This window comes from Gopherus flavomarginatus, chromosome 9 (assembly GCF_025201925.1).
Source record: "Gopherus flavomarginatus isolate rGopFla2 chromosome 9, rGopFla2.mat.asm, whole genome shotgun sequence".
Lineage (NCBI taxonomy): Eukaryota > Metazoa > Chordata > Testudines > Testudinidae > Gopherus > Gopherus flavomarginatus.
Window position 1 is genome coordinate 57,623,002 of NC_066625.1, and position 17,798 is coordinate 57,640,799.

Genomic DNA, 17,798 nt, shown 5'->3' on the forward strand with positions numbered 1-17,798 from the left:
CTCTATGTGCCCCACCCACCAGGGGTACAGAGAGACATGCCAGCAGCCGGCCGCTTCCAGGAGCGGCTTGGGGCCACCAGCCATGGCATGCAGGCAGTCTGCCTGCCTGAGCCCTGCTGCACTGCGGGCTCGGACTTGGGGGCAGGCTGTCAGATATTTGTCCTGCATTTTGGGGGCTCCCCTGTCTTGGCGGCCTTGTGCCACCAGTTTGTTTCATGGTAAATCCGCTCCTGCATCTGGTGCATGTGTATATATTTTTATTATGATAGTAAATAACATAAACAAACTAATTTGCCACTGGTATTTTTAACTTGAACAAAATGTTAACATTGCAATAGCTAGCATTAAGCATATCAAAATAACTGCATAAGTAATACTTTAATTTCTGGTATCTTTAATAGGATCCACTTAACCGGAAATGGAGATTCTAAAAGTCCCCACTAAAGTGACTTCTATGAATCTTCCATCAGAGCCAGTAATGCAACCAGTAAATTGGAAGTATCAGAGGGTAGCCGTGTTAGTCTGGATCTGTAAAAGCAGCAAAGAGTCCTGTGGCACCTTATAGACTAACAGACGTTTTGGAGCATGAGCTTTCGTGGGTGAATACCCACTTCCTCAGATGCAGACTCTTTGCTGCTTTTAGTAAATTGGAAGTTAATTACAGATAAAAATAGCAAACTGCTCAGTTCTATGTGTAAAATAAGATATTTTACACAAAATTCTGTGAAGTGCATTTTTTTTTCAGATTAAAGCAAAGTAGTATGAAATTAGCAAATGGGATACTAAAATCAATCCTTTTAAAAACACTAATTTAAAAGCCCTGTCTGAAAAATCTGTTATAATAGAAGTGAATGAAGCAATTAAAACCTGAAAAGCAGGGGTCTTTAGAGTTGAAAAGTCCTAATGGAGAGTATTTTAAGTTTTTGAAAGAAATTGGGAAAATATTTGGATGACATTTTTTAATTAGAAGTCTCGTCTGAGACTACAAGAAAGAGAGAATACTTTTACAACAATTATCTGGAAACATAAGCTCATTGTGCCAAGGTGATCTATACTACTCACTTGTCAGTGGATGTAAGGGAGTTTATCATTTCTCTATTTTAGGTACTTATGTAGTCTCCATTATCATATTATCTGTGTGCCTCATGATCTTTAATGTATTTGTCTTCATAGCACACCCTTGTGAGGCAACCAACTACTATTATCACCATTTTACAGATGGGGAAATGAGGCACCGACAGACTTAATCACTTACCCGAGGTCAGACAGGAGGTTTGTGGCAAAGTGGGAAATTCAGCCTGGTGCTCCTGAGTCCCAGGATAGTGCCCTAACAACTGGCCCATCGTTCCTCTCCTTAGTCTGATACTAAAGCTCTAATTCTGCAAGATAATCAGCGCAAATGGTCCCTTGCATCTGTATAGGGACCCACTGATGTTACTGGGTTCTGTGCAGGTGGACCCTTGTACTCATGCAGAGCTTCATTACAATCAATGGGTCTCTATGCAGGTCATAAAGGATCCTCTGCACAGATCAGCCTGCAAGATCAGGGACTTAACTGGTGTAACTCATACAAAAAGGGAGAAGTGCAGCAGGAAAAGAAACTAAGACAGAAGGATACATTCAAGCAGTTCTTCTCTCTCACTTTAATTTAACTTTCTGTCATTTAAACTCCTTACTCCCACTTACTTATGTGTAACTTACAGTACCACATGACATTTGTACTTTGCCTCTCTTCCTTAATGCAAATACTTATTGATTTTGAATAGTTTTGGCCTTGATAGAAGATATGTACTTCCCCAGTACCAAAGGGATTAAACATGATTAATAAGAATAAGTCAAATAATGGACAATGTTATTTTCATTATTTATATAGCATTATGATACACATGACTACCTATTTATATAAGTTGCTGGGATGGCCTTCTTAATTTGTATGCTTTTATAATTGGACACCAAATAGATATTTGATTGGACCAAGAGGGTAGATCTGAGAGAAGCTCTTGTCGTCTACCTAAGATACATTGCTATATGCAGGCAAAATACACTAGGTCAAAGAACTTCCATAAAAGCGAATAAAGCAGAGGTAGGCAACCTATGGTACGTGTGCCGAAGGCAGCACACGAGCTGATTTTCATTGGCACTCACACTGCCCGGGTCCTGGCCACCAGTCCGGGGGGCTCTGCATTTTAATTTAATTTTAAATGAAGCTCCTTAAACATCTTGAAAAACCTTATTTACTTTACATAGAACAATAGTTTAGTTATATATTATAGACTTATAGCAAGAGACCTTCTAAAAACGTTAAAACGTATTACTGGCATGCAAAACCTTAGAGTGAATAAATGAAGACTTGGCACATCACTTCTGAAAGGTTGCCGACCCCTGGAATAGAGCATAAAAAAATAAAGAGCATAATAATCTGGAGAACAAGTTTACTGAGCCCTTGGCATTGCTCCTTTTTGTAATTGTTATGGTACTGTTTATGTATAGGCCAACGATAGCAGAGATATTTTAGGAATGATTACAAGGAATACAGGGAAAGATTGCATTTTATTCAGATGATACACTGATTATAGTTAGTCCTAATTTGCTACTAAATAAATAACTTTTGTGATTACAAAAGGAGCCTCACATTTCTAACAACTCACTAGTGAATGCTGACTCTAACCAGTTCCAGCATCCACTGAAATGAGAACTACACTTCATTTTATTTCTATATATTATTGTTCAGTATTCTCATATAATGCAAACATTTCCAGAGAGGGAATATATTCATTTGAAACGTGCACCTTACCAGACAACACTACATGAACTTACATGTTGGAAAACAACCCTACATTTAGAGGGACAGCTAAATAGAATACTTAGGTACTAGTATATTGTAAACTGTTCCTACTTTGTGCACGAAAAATAAATATGTCAATAGGTAGAAAGACAATGGGAATTATTAAACCTGAAATAAACACATTAAAATATATATTGAGATATACCTATCTCACAGAATTGGAAGCGACCCCAAAGGGTCATCAAGTCCAGCCCCCTGGCTTCACTAGCAGGACCAAGTACTGATTTTGCTCCAGATCCCTAGGTGGCCCCCTCAAGGATTGAACTTGCAACCCTGGGTTTAGCAGGCCAATGCTCAAACCACTGAGCTTTGTTAAAATCTGTTTTTGGTGTTTATAACCCTTTCCTAATTTAGCTCTGAAAGAGGCACAGATACTATGGTGGGAACAAGAAATACATTCTTTCAAGGCTAAGGAATGTAGAAGATAGATTTAGCATGGTCATATATTACATATATTTCTGGGAAAAGCAGGTAAGAGTTTGGGCATAGTGTTAACAGACCTCTACCAGGTTATCTGGCATACATTTAGTGTTGAATATACCCTTCTACTTCTGATCAAAATACAGCCAGAAATTGAGAGGAAGCTGACTCATGTGTACTATAACTTTCCTGTATATTTCAGATGTTAGAGGAATGCTGGTTATTGAACATCTTGGGGCTCGTCTACACTACGGGGGGAAATCGATCTGAGATACGCAACTTCAGCTACGTGAATAACGCAGCTGAAGTCGAATATCGAAGATCGGATTACTCACTCGTCCTCACCGTGCGGGATCGATGTCCGCGGCTCCCCCTGTCGATTCCGCAACTCCGTTGGGGTTGGTGGAGTTCCGGAATCGATATAAGTGCGCTCGGGGATCGATATGGCGATATGGCGGGTAGTCTTGACATAGCCTTGGTAATGCTGCAGGCCTGCATCCATTTCAGTGTTTTAACGGACATTGGCTTTCTCTATTACTATAACAGTTTAAATTAAAAAAAAACAAACTTTTAAAAATGTAGTATTACTCGTCATTTTATTCTGATTATTTGCATTACTATAGTGCCTAGGAGCCCCCATCATGAACCAGGAACTCATTCTGCTAAGGTGCTGCACAAACAGAGAACAAAAAGATAGCTCCAAAGAACTTATAATCTAGTTATAAGACAGGAGACAGTATATGAATACTAACAGATGGGAGTACAAGTTAAAGTAGATATTTGATCAATGGGATTTAGGCTCCTAAGTGCCTAAATCCCTTTTCAAATGAGATTTAGGTTAGTAAATCAGCTAGGCATTGCAATGCTAAGAGCAGTAATGCCCAAATACCTTTAAAAATCTGGGCCAAAGACTATTTTATCAACCTTATAAAATGTTACAGGCACATTTATGGGCTTGTTAGTGATTGTTTTCCTGGATCAGTGGGTGAACTAATGGAACTAAAGACACTTGCGGTTAAATAATGCAAATTCCCAATACTGAAACAATGCAGATTAAGTCTTTTGAAGCTACACCCCCCTGAAGCAACTGGTTTGACCTGGTTTAAGATGACAAAGCAACAAAGGACTTCAAACTGTATAAAATATCAGCCCTGACTTTAGTATATGGTCTTTATCACCAGGTAAGCCAGGCATGCAAAAAAGCTGTTTATTGTTTGTAAGATGTTTTGTCTTAAATACTCTGGTTCTAAATAAATAGTACTTTGCTTCATGAACCTAGCTTGGTCACTGAATAACCGTTATTGCCCGGAGAGACAAGAATTGCAGCTGTTGAAGTCCTCACCTGCTGAAGTGATCACAAGGCATTTCATGAGCCTGGAGCCTAAAACCCTTGAATGGAGACAGCCATTTTGTCAGACCCCATCCTGAGAAAGGTGTCAGCTAGACTAGACATCTGACACTTAAGTGGGGTGTGCTGTGACAGCCCCTCCAAACTATATTTATGCTAAGCCAATAATTGTGTGTACATCATTTATACAGCATACACAAGCCAACTGCTGCATTAGATTCCCTGCAGCCAGAGAGAACACTTATTGTGCGTATCTAATCTTTTCCAGATGGTGTTAATGTCTTCAAAAATAGTCCATTACTTTTGGAACTATGACTATTGGGATACTAGGTACTTATATGGCCCCCATCACTGTAATATGTGCACTTCTGTAACCTTAAAAAGTGAAAAGGCTCAAAACTTCTGGCATTTCTACACTAGTCTAGACTAATGCACCAGGAGCAACTCCATTATGTACAAGAGTTTAAGCTTCATTTTTATGATGCTCATATATAATGAAGGGAATTTAATACTTTGCATTAGTCTACATAATGAACAGTTTTAGTCAGGATTCCATTTTTTCAGCAAACTTGCTCTTTTGGTTAAAGCTGAAACAATGTCAAAAATTCTTTCTACTCTAACTACACGGAGTTATAGTTAGTAGTAAATCAGTACATAAATCCATTAATGAAAAATCTTGGGATTAAAATATTTTTAAATCCACTTTGATATATAATATGCTACTAAAAATTGACAGAATTCAGTATGACCTGTAGGTATCAACTAGATAAGTCTTACAAAACAAACAGGAAGAAAGCTATATATTATATGGGAACAAATGCATCTTAAAATAAATCATAGTTATGATCCCCAAATCATTTAAACTTTTAATGCAGGATGTTTGGAAACAATCTGATAGAATTCTATGTTCCTTTGAGGCAACAGGCTATATAAATTTACTTTTGTTCCGACTGCAGGCAATTTTTGGCCACATTTGGAGGAGGTACTTTACCAGTCAAAACTATCTGGGATAGATTATACAAAATAAAATGACTCATGAAACTGAACTCAGCTTTTTTCAGATCACATTCAATCCTGTGAACCCGGTTTTCTTTAGAGGAACAATAAGAAATACTGAATATTAAACTAAAAGGCCCAACGACCAATATTACAGCTTGAAATCCATCAGTTAAAGCCCCCTCAGTTAAGGAACAATCACTTAGTCCTATTTTTTAGGAATTACCAGTGATATTCTGGGATGTGTCAGAGAACTGAGACTATTGAATAGAAAGGACAGTAAAAAGGCATATCACCACTTATACAATACCTATCTGGCTGTTTACCCTAGATGAAATTCCTTTAGCATTGAATGAAAAGTTAGTTCTTCTAAGCTGTAGGACTTCAACGTATATTTGTTTCATATGGATTTTTATTTCATACTTAATGGGTAGAACTTTAAGTTTGGGCAAGGTTTTTTTTGTTTGTTTTTTTACCTCTCCCAATAATTTAAATGTCCAGTTTGTCAGTACTTAGTGAGGAGTATTAAAAAGGGGCACTGCACATTGATTTAGATTTATTCAGATTTTTTTTAAAGTGTTTTCATAAATTTTAAAGCAAATGGATACAGCTGTTGGGAGTGGTTTAATCCTTCCCTGCAACATCAGAAAAGCCAGTAGCATCAAGCTATGGCATGAAACAAAGAAGAAACTGTTTAATGCCCATGGAATACAAAAATCAGTCAAACAGCCTAAGTTCAGTGGAAGTGGTTGATTTAAAGATGTAAGAAAAAGTAAACTTCCTTAGGGAGGGTCATGTTACTTACTTGTGAGAAAATAGCATATTTTGATATCTTAGTCATTTAAACATTGGCAATTAGTTTATTTGAAAGTGTATACTTTTCTGGAAGGTTATATTAAACTAACAGTATTTATCACAAATTAGAAGTACTCATACTGCTTACAGGAATATTAGCAGAGCAGCCTTAATGGATATTATAAAAAACTTAATATGCCAAAAAAATATAGATGATCTTGTGAGAAGTATACTTTCATTCAGTATTAGAATTTTAAATAAGAAATGTTCTGTAAGGGTGTTCTAAACTTCTGAAAGGCTTTATTTTTCACAGTAATGTCATAACTGTTACTTACCAAGTAGCCAAGTATAGGCTCTAGACTGATTTAAAATATTTAACTTCCGTCAAAAATCACTGTATTTAGATGTTACTGATGAAATAAAATACCCATTGCCATTCTTTTTACATTTTATTCTGTAATACAAAACAAAAAGATGTAAGAAATAAATGCATTCTAGAATTAAAGTAATAGTAATTCAATGCAAGAGGTCGTACATCAAGTATTAAATTTTATGACGACTGAGGGCCTGGCTCAATAAGTAATATTTCTGGCTTTTCCACTGTATCCGATTTGCAGGCTTTCATGAAGTGGAAATCCAAATCTTTCATTGAAGCAGGTCCTATATAATCTATAAAATGCCTGATTTCAAGTTCTATTTATCTTTTTCTTTTTGTTCTTTTTCTTTCTTTTCACGCTCAGATTTTGCTTCTTCCTCCTCATGTTTTTTTATCAACTGTTCCACCTCTTTTTGCTTTAGTACTCTAATTGTTGTCTTTCCATTCTCCCTTGTCAATGTTGCAATTTCAACTGAAACAGACAGAAAATATTTGCATTGTTATTTTTACCTTAAATCAGTAATATTTAATAGACAAGGTTTTTTATGGTTAGGATTGTCAAAGGAGCCTGAGGGAGTTAGGCACCAAACTCAAAACAGTCTCCTTTGAAAATCTCAACTTAAGGCCTTTATTCTGTCACCACTTTTGTACATGTGTTACTTACTCATGTGAGCAGTAAAAAAAATAAATGGACTAATCTCATATACAGGGCTGTCCCTAGGGGCACGCAGGGCCCGGGACATAGGCACCAAGTTTCTATCTGCTGGGGGGTGGGGAGGGTGTGTGCTCCCCACCTACCCGTTCCTCCCCACCCCTTCCCCACGCAGTTCTGCCCCCTCCCACAAGCACATTGCCCCTTGCTCCTCTCCCCTCCCACCCAGCACCTTCAGACACTGGGAAACAGCTGATCAGTGATAGGCACTGGGAGGGAGGGGGAAGTGCTGATCAGTGGGGCCTGCCAGTGGGCCAAATGCACTGGGAGGATGAGGAGGAGGTTGGTCGGTGGGCTCTTCCTCGCCTTTCCCTGCCATGAAGCAAATGGCCCTCCCAAAGCGCAGGGCCCAGAGCGGTCACCCTGATTCACCATAACCCCGGGACGGCTCTGCTCATATAAACAAAGTTAAGCATGTGCTTGTTCGCAGGCTCAAGGTTGAGAGTTAGTAATTCCTGCATCTGCAAAACTGGCCATTGTCCACTGAAACTGAGTGGCAATATAAGAGAGAGAGAGAGAGAGAGAGAAGGTAGGATAGGTAATATCTTTTATTGGACCAATTTCTGTTGGTGAGAGAGGCAAGATGGTGCCCCGTGTGGCTCAAAAGCTTATCTCTTTCACCAACAGAAGTTGGTCCAATAAAAGATACTACCTCTCCCACCTTGTCTCTCTAATATCCTGGGATTGACACGGCTACAACTATCCTGTGTGGCAATATAATACACTAGTTTGTTTTCTAAAACTCCATTATCACTGACTTATTTTTGATTAAAAAGCAATTGTTTGAAACACATCCAGTTTATTGTAATCTTTTTACAGCAAGTGTTTGGGTTTTTCAGCAGCAAGGAGTTAAAGCAGGTTTACCTTTAAATATGGGAGAGCAGTACTGCTTACCTTTCTCTGCAGAGAGTTTACTAACATCCATGGTTTTGTTTAGCACTTTAATGGCTAAAGCAAGTGCAGATTTCAAGGTCATTGCTCCTTCTTTATAGTCTTGTTTTAACATTGACACAGCTGCCTGTCAGACAAAGAATGGAGATTTATTTAATGCAAAGCAATGCATATAGGCAATTTAAAGTTCTGGCGTCAGTTGTCAGAGATCATTAATACTGCTGGCATTAATATTCCTGTAGGAAATGTTTTACAACTATTTCTGCCTGTGGTAGTAATGAATATGGAATTGTGGTTAGTACATGGTTTATCATGAACAAATTCATTTATTTTGTTTTATTAAGAAAAAATCTCTTACAGCACTATTATTCCCAATGCATGTGGCTTTCCATCCTCCATAGTTTCCACTAGGATCACTCTGATACAGCTGAAATCCATAATGCTTATCCCAGCCAATGTACAGCAATGAAACACCAAAAGGACGTTTTCCTGTTAAAATACAAGGGTATTAGTGATCTAAATTTAGTAACTAGATTGGTCCCCAACGCTGCTTTAAAAAAAAAAAAAAAGTCAAGGAAAATGTTAAATCCTTTCCTCTGATCTAAGATTTAATAGACTGCTCTGTACTTCTGGTATTTTAGATAAGCTCTACTATAAATCCTTTTATTGTTTCCTTCTAAGATGTGAGGAAGAATGCTGCTGTAGTCTTATTTCAATCACTTACCCTACCAGCAATTTATTTCCATGTAAACAAACTAGAATTTACCATCTTAGTATTTTAAAACAAATCTTCTATGACCATCCTTAAATTTTTACCATAAGAGCTCCAGAAACCAAAGTACATTAATGGTCAAGTCACACTACAAATATAATGGAGGTTTATCAGCCAGTTAGGGTTGTCTGCGTTTTAACACTTTTATTGCTTGTGTTTGTGGAAACATCACAGTTCTGTGTATTTGGAAACACTCCCTAGGCTATAACATTGTTATCTAACAGTCACAAAACCAAGTTGTCTGATCCACACTAATAATTTAAAAAAGTATTTGAAGACGGATGTCCCTAGCCACAGCTGCTAGTCCATAGTTACAATGGTACAATATATGGGTCCTAGATTTAATAAAATAAATAAATACACACACACACAGAACTAATTTCTTCCTGTTGGGATTCTGGGCATCGCTGTGATCAAAAAGCCCTACATCTCAGCCACCAAATTTTCAACAGTGATTAATGGCTGTGTCTATACCAGCACATTTAGTATCTATAAATTCATTATCATTTCAATGCCATCATTTGGAAACAAAAGTTAATTCCTTTGGCAATTTTTCAGGGGTCATTTGTGCTTAGTAATTTTATAGGCCAGTAACCAAGTATTGTAAATAACTTCATAAAATCATTCTTTAGACATTTAAAACTTCCAGTATGTTTCATTTATTTAACATAGAATGTCAGGGCTGGAAGGGACCTCAGGAGGTCATCTAGTCCAACCCCCTGCTCAAAACAAGACCAATCCCCAGACAGATTTTTGCCCCACATCCCTAAATAGCCCCCTCAAGGATTGAACTCACAATCCTGGGTTTAGCAGGCCAATGCTCAAACCACTGAGCTATCCCTCCCCCTTATTACCTCCAAACTGTGTATAAGCTTGCTTGATATCACATAGTGCTGTTACCAACTGCTCACAAGGAATTGGTTCTTGATACTGCAATAGATACCTAATATTCAAAAGAAATAAAAAATAATAGATTTTTGTTTTTTCAGCTCCATAATTCAGGTACAGAGCTCAGCAATGCTTAAGATATTATTTTGCTTCACAGTTCTATCAGAATGAGAATGGAAATCCCAACACACACACAGTTGGTATCACAGCATAAAGTACTAGGTCTCCTTATTATTTAGTAATTCTTCCATCCAATTTGCAATGGGGGTGTGATAGCAACCTCCATGGAAACTGTACTTTTTTGCAACAGGGGAATGAAAAGTAAAATTAGCTAGTGGAAGGATGAGAACGAGCAGAAGGAACACAAAACAAGTCACTGAACAAGATCCCTGGCATCAATGTCTTTATTACCAAACTTTCGAATAGAAAATGTGCCAGAGTTGTTTCACAAGACTTAATAAAAAAATCACTTTGAATTTTTCCATAATGATTAGGTTGCACATTTGTCACAAGAGTGAGTGGGCTCAGTATATTACCTGATGATGGCCCATGAACAGAGACCAATGAATCTGGAACAATCTTTTTGGAGCAGGATAAATTAGTTGAGAAAACATGTTGGCAAGACAGGTGTATTGTAAAAATTAAAAAATGAAAGCAGCATGAATCTTACAAGGATGGCTATAAGAATGGAAGAACAACTTATCAGTTATCCAGAAAGGACCGAGGTTAGCAATTTAGTAAAGAGTACACATGCCTGTAACTTTAAATTTCAACACTTCTATTACTTGTGACATTACCATCACAACCTCTGTAAATTTACTATAAGACTACAGCTATAATAATAAATTAAGAAAAATGTATTAAAGTAATGAACCAGATCCTTGGGTATAATGAAAGTGCATCCTTTCACAGGTCTGGGTGATAGTATGCAAACGTAGTATAAAATATATGAACGGCTCTGTACTCCATGAGGTGATATGGCAAATAAAATGTTTCTTTAAAAGAAACCAAATTTATATTTGAGAACACTTTCTGTAATTATATATTATTCCTTAATTAAGGAATCAGACAACCTTGAAGCTGCACATGTTTATTAGGACTTTACTTAGCTATCCAGTAGTTAAAAGTGTTTCATTTTAAAAAAAAAGGACATTTCTGAAGTAAGTACACTAACTACCTCTAACACATTAACAATAAATTGATTAGCATTTCACTGGAACAGGGTAAATCCTTAGTGGATGTAATCCAACCATTTTGGTTATCTATTTTATGCAATGTAAACAAACGGGGAAACTATACTGTTTCCTTTATTGTTCTAAATGACTAGAGATTCAGCTATAAACTAGAGCTGTCTGGAATACATAAGATAATGTAAAACAGAGTTTGATAGTTTATTTTCCATTTTCTTGGCCTGGTTTGTTAAATCATCTAAAACTGAACAAATTCATCTTCTGCTAGTATATTTAATTAGCCGAATAGTGGTAAATTTGGGTATATGCTCCATATATATATAGGCCCCCACAAAAAAAATAAAAAGAGGCTCACATGCAAGGCATTACATTTTATAACATGTATATAATTGGACCAGAATAGTATATATGGATCGGCTTATTTTATAATTCTTAAGTTAATTTGTTGACTGGTACCAGGTATTCATTAAACCATTGGTTAGGTTCTGGTAAATGTTAAAGCTCTTTTAGAGCTACTCCTTTTGGCTCACGTGAGCCAACCATACACGAAAGTAAAAGCAAAACTTTATTTAGTCAGGGGCAAAAATGTAGAACATTTATTCCTTTTGTTTGATTAAACTTTAATACATATACAGAAAACAAAAGAGAAGCATTTTCCTTGTTAGAGGATTAAATTTGAAGTCAGGGTTAGTCTTAAGTCCTCACTGTCACACGTTACAGCTCTTATGTAAAGCTACAAAAATCTATGCTCATACCTTTGTGCAATAAGTCTCAGTTCATTTGTTAGAACATTAGCATCTGAAGTTATCCCTGCAACACTGCAAGCCATATCCCTGAAATATAAATACACAAGTTCACTGGGTTGTTATTAATTCCTGAGCGATAGTTATATCATTATGCAACGTTGCACAGGAAGAACAGTTTCATACCTACGATGAAACCCACACACTGTAAGGCCATGGCTACACTGACGCTTTACCGTGCTGCAACTTTCGCGCTCAGGGGTGTGAAAACCCTCCCCCCGAGCGCTGCAAGATACAGCGCTGTAAAGCGTCAGTGTAATCAGGGCGGCAGCACTGGGAGCTTGGCTCCCAGCGCTGCACGCTACATCCATAAAGGATGTGGTTTACATGCAGCGCTGGGAGAGCTCTCTCCCAGCGCTGCCGCTTCGACTACACTCACACTTCAAATGTAGCCATACCCTTAAACAAAAAAGGCCATAAGTTCCTGCCACTGCATTATGTCAGATACATGTTGTAACCACTCCCATAACAGCACAGTATCATTCTGACATAACCTTTTATTCGGGTCAAACATACTGTGCAATGACCAACTAAAACAAAACTTTAAATTCTTATTAAGAGATTTTAGAGGATATTCATTGTGTGCACAACTGACAAACTGGTTAATTGTTACTGGAAAAACTATTTGAGAGAAACAACTGATTCAGATGAGAACAGATGACAATTTTCTTAACTGTATTTATTTTTAGCAAAGAGTATTGCAATATCCTTAACTGCGCCAAGTAGCTTAAATTTAGTGTTTCTCCTGCTGAATTTGAGATGGCTATAAAATATCCACTGCTCAAGCAGACAGGATCAAATGCATAAGTAGAAAAATAATCCAGATAGTGAATTTAGAGAAAAAAAAGTAGGAGCAGACAAAAGTAATCACTCCTTTGATTGTAGGTAACATGATTCCTGAATAACCCAGTTTTTTTCCCCTGCTAAATAAGCCCCTGGCTGCTCCCAGGATCAGGGCAGAAAGGGAAGGGGGAAAGAGGGCAAAGTCACTTTTGCCTCACGTGCACCAAGCAGAACTCCAGTGAACATGAGTATCCAGACCTTTATTGGGCAGAGTGGAAAACAATCCACAGTATGATTCTTGTTGATAACACTGGTAAGAAAAATCTGAATAATTAGGAAAAAAAGATTGAGAAATGGAGATATGGATCACCTCTACTACAGTTATGTCACAGAATATTAATGCATCCTTTACTCATATCCACAGAAAATACGAAAGACAAAACAAATGCATGATTTGAAATGTGACTTACAGCCTATACGAACTAAAGATAACATTTGAACAAGACAGGGACCAATGTTATTTCAGAAATAATGTGCAGAATTGTTCAGTTTTAAAACAGAACAGAGAGCAAATGAAGAAAACCAGGAAGTGGAATGTAATGTACATAACAGAGTGCGCATCACTGAAATATGAAAACCGATAAGCAATAGAAGCAACAGGTAAATTTGTTCACGAGTAAATCTGAAAATGAGGAGAAATGAGGAAATCAGAGAGCAGAGCGTTATCACATAAATGCTAATGCAGTGATAGCACCCCGTATTGGGAAATACCAGCTCTGATTGCAAGAAACATTCCCATATTAGCTTTAACATATGGGTTATTCTGTCTAGAAAAGAAAGATTTTGCTATAACCATAATTTCTGAGAGCTGTTAAAGGTAACACAGATAAAATAATTTCATTCAAGAACTCAAAACTACTCAGGTTGTTTGAATGACAGAGGTAATTAAATACCCTATTAGCAATTATAATAGCAGGGAACATGTTTCACCAACATCTCAACTTACTCATTAAGCTTGTATATTTTCTCTGAAAAAAAGACTTCATCAAGAAGCTTGTGGATGTTACGCCGTTCTGCTGCTAACAATACACCATCATTTGCTAAAATTCCCAGGCAAGTGCCTGCATGTCCAATTGCTTCCATAGCATATTCAACTTGATACAAGCGACCTAGAAAAAGACGTTTACATTGGTAAATTCAATCATTTAACTCTGAAGGTGGCCAATCCTACAAGGTGTTGAGCACCTTACACAACATACTAAGCATAACTTAACTAACTCTCACTGAAGTCATCACATCACAGGATCAGGTCCTAGGTTTGTCACTGATGGCAAGTTAATTGGTCAGAATCAAGTAAGAAATCCAATGAACACACACAGTGGCAGGTTCAGACAGAAAAAAGATTTGCCCTTGCAGAGAATTTTAAATGCAACTTATCTACAACAGTGGTTCTCCATTGGGGGTCCACGAACCAACTCTTTCAGGGGGTCTGCGGGACTCCGCAGATAAAACTCAGAGCCTGAGCCCCAGCAGCTCCCGCAGGGCTGAAGCCAGGAACTGCGGAGTTGAAGTCCCAATCCTCAGCACCTCCAAAAGGGCTGAAGCCTGGAGCAGCAGGGCTGAATTCCAGAGGGGCAGAAGCCCTGAGCCCATCAGCAGAGTTGGGAGGACACAGATGTGCTGCATCCCTGAAACTAGAGTGCAAGAGCAGGGCAGTCCTGGGGCAGCTCCACCCCTCTCTCCCAGCCAGGTAAGAGGTGGCAAGCCAGAGCCAGGCAGTGTGGGACAGCTGCTGCTCTGGCTGGTGCCATGGAGCAGGAAGCTGCGTCGTTCCCTCATCTCCTGCTGCTGCTGCTAGTGCAAGTGGTTGAAGCTGCTCCTCAGCTCCCAGCCCCTTTGCTCACACAGCTGGTAAGAGCCGCCTGGGCGAGGGGACCTGGTTTCATGGCTGGCAGAGCCCTCAGGGAACAGAGACTGCAAGGGAGGCCTCCCAGCACACATCCCCTAGCTACACTCTTCTCTGCACCCTGAGCTACTCCCCTGCCAGCACACAGCCCCTAGCTACCCCCTCTCCCAGCACCGAGCTACCCCTCTGCCCGCATACAGCCTCCAGCTACCACCTCCCTGCACCACGAGCGGTTTTCAAACTTTTTGAGCTGAGCCTCCACCTCGGAGTTATAATTTTTGGTTGCACCTCCCTCCTCATCCCCCTTTCCTCCCAATCCAGACAGGCAGGTGGCCTGCCGAGGAGAGTTAGAGATGGACGTGGCGCTCCCTCCCCGGACTCCGCTGGGAGCTGGTTTGATTCCCTATGCCCCCGAACCCTCTCTCTCCCCACTGGGCTCTGGAGTTTTTATACTATCATGTGGGGGGCCTCAGAAAGAAAAGGGTTGAGAAACCCTGATCTACAAAACTAACTGAAGCAGAAACTGAGACAAAAACCATGGATTTTTCAAGATTCAAAAAGGAGTTTTAGACACTTCTATGAATAAGTAGCATCAAATGTTACACTAGGTAGCATACTATTATATGGGCTATTAATACTCATGTGCCAGGGCTTAGTCAATAGCCGGGAAATGTTTTCCTTGTCATTCCACTGCCTAGGACAGTACTGAACAATGGTTTGAATCTTGGAAGGTTAACACCTTCCTCTGATACATTCAGCATTAAACACTGTTGACAAAAGGAAACAGGATACTGAGTAGATAAACCTTTGGATCTGTTCCTACATGAAAATTCTTATGGTTTTGCAATTCACACTTTTGTGCATTGTTTCTGGAGTTATAAGGACGAATGCGGTTGTCTTTCTGGAAACTGGGAGTGTATCAAGGCTGGCACAAGCAACCCTCTGGCTGACAAAGTTTACTGCAAAATCTGACTGAATTTTGCCCAAAGCTGGACTGACAAAAACACTCCTAACTTACTACCAAAAGAGTGGTGGCAGTCAGCCCCTCTGGGCATGACCATGTAATTCACTGCCAATGGAACAGGAAAGAACCATATATAAATTAAGCTGGAGATCCTTCAAAAAGAAATGTAAAGGTAGAGGAACTTTTATATTTTATTCTTAAAATTATCTCAATTTGCATTAAAATTAAAAGCATATCTCCACTATGGCCATGAACTCCCTTATAGTTTGGGGTGTTCCTCTTAATGTGAAGACCTGATTTCTGTGTCACAAATGAACTCAGGCGAATTGTCAACACTCAGGACTTCTACATATTTCAGTTGCTATTTAAACTTTTTAGGGAGGCATAAGGAGAGAAGTTGATTGGTCATGTGGTTCCGATTTACAGAACAATACCTTCTGGAGAAAATATAGTAGTTCTGGAATCATATCTTCGAGACTGTAACAAAAACATAACAGAACAACTCTAGTTATTTTTTCCCCTTTAAACAGAAGAAAATTTATTCAGCAATATTGTCAATCATGTTCAGCAGTAACAGTGATTTCAGTTTAATATCGGTGAGACATATACCATTACAGGTAGTTTTGTTGTCATTATTGTATAAGTTACCTTTTGTTTCTAGTCAAAGGATGAGCGCTCAATTTACATTTATGTCAACACTTTTTCCTCTTATCCCTATCCCAATCATTGTCTTCCTCACAAAGCTTTACAACTAATGCTGTAAACACTTTTGCACATGCTTAATTTAGGAAAAAATCCCAATTTAAGGTGGGTAAAGTTAAGCATGTGTATAAGTATTTTCAAGACTGGGGCCTCTGTTACTTAAAGTCATTTAGCTGCAGAGAGCTTAATGATACTGCTGAACTCAGGCACAAAAAGGTCTCTATTTCATGCATAGTAACTCACCATTTTGCTTGTACACTGTTATTGTTACACTGTAAAAAAAAAAACAAAACAGTCACTATAAAGAATAGGTTTGTAGAACATAACTACATATATTTATCACTTAGACATTGACAAATAATGTACAGAAGTACTAATTACAGTAATTAGCTCAAGAGCAGAACCTCCATTTCTTTATTATTCTAATAGAAGGGTCTTTTAAAATGTGGCAGTTAAGTTTTTAATATACATGAATCTCAGTGATGGGGTATTTAAACGGGGGTAGTGGGAATCACCTCGACAGGTGGTAAGTAAACCTGATAAAAAAGATCCCTTTTAATGCATTCTGTCAAAGTAGAGATCGTTGTAATGAAGCAGATCAGAGACTGTACCTACTGGGCAAGTGTTGAGGCTGGGGCAGGTTTCTGCCCCTCATTCTCCCTGCAAAGTCCATATTTCCAGAAGGAGAAATCTGGGGACAGACAAGACACCACTCCCTACAGGAGAGGAACTTGGGAGCTACCCCCCGCACCACTTACACCCCGGCCCACTGGGGGCTGTGCGGAGCGGGGGGGGGGGAGGCAGGCCCTGCCCAGACTCCTTACGCTCCGACCTACCGAGAGGGGCCGGGGACAACCACCGTCCCGTGAGAAGCTATGGGGTTCCCCCGGCCCAGTTCGCAGGCGGCTGCACTGCAGAGTCATCCCCCTCCCCCCACAGCACGGGAAGGCCCTACCACCTCTCAGTTCACACCGGGGGTTGCTACTCTCCTCAGGCCCGGCCCAGCCCCCACCCCTCGTGCGGCCCCCCCGCACTCACCGCCGCGCTAGGTGCACTGAGGGGCCCGTCCACCGGGAAGAGACCGCCCTGCCACCGGCCACTGACTCAACCCCTCACCGCTTGCCAAAATGGCCGCCGCGCACGCGCGCTAGCATGGCCTGGCCACTGGCCGGGGCACTCCCAAGTCCCGGCTCAGCAAGGCGCTGCCGGGGTGAGGCGGGAGGCTGAGCGTCCGGGGCAGAGCTCGCTGCCTGCGGAGAGAAGATCGGGCGGGGGATCGCTCCGCTCCTAGCCCGGGCCTCTTGCTTGCGCTCTACGAGCGGCTCCCGTGGCCAGGCGCCTCCGAGCTGGAGCAGGGCGCGCGCAGTCACACAGGCAACGGCTGGGCTCCAGCCCCTTCAACGTGTC

General features: G+C 39.8%; 1 protein-coding gene across 1 annotated transcript; it reads right to left on the minus strand.

Annotated features, from left to right (window-relative positions):
• Positions 1 to 6,840: 6,840 nt before the first annotated feature.
• On the minus strand, positions 6,841 to 17,544 carry PSMA4 (proteasome 20S subunit alpha 4). Its single transcript, XM_050967100.1, has 9 exons — positions 17,430 to 17,544; positions 16,635 to 16,663; positions 16,124 to 16,166; positions 13,826 to 13,988; positions 11,989 to 12,066; positions 10,010 to 10,098; positions 8,742 to 8,872; positions 8,387 to 8,510; positions 6,841 to 7,252 (listed from the first exon to the last, which is right to left on the minus strand). The coding sequence occupies exons 2-9, from the start codon at positions 16,635 to 16,637 to the stop codon at positions 7,098 to 7,100; spliced, it is 786 nt and encodes a 261-aa protein (XP_050823057.1). The 5' UTR covers positions 16,638 to 16,663; positions 17,430 to 17,544; the 3' UTR covers positions 6,841 to 7,097.
• Positions 17,545 to 17,798: the final 254 nt, after the last annotated feature.

Excerpts from the sequence above, each read along its gene's own strand:
- PSMA4 (XM_050967100.1), bottom strand. Across the intron at positions 8,873-10,009 it reads AGCTTATACACAGTTTGGAG|GAAAACGTCCTTTTGGTGTT; the intron begins GTAATAAGGGGG and ends GTATTTTAACAG. Across the intron at positions 8,511-8,741 it reads GCATTGGGAATAATAGTGCT|GCAGCTGTGTCAATGTTAAA; the intron begins GTAAGAGATTTT and ends TTTGTCTGACAG.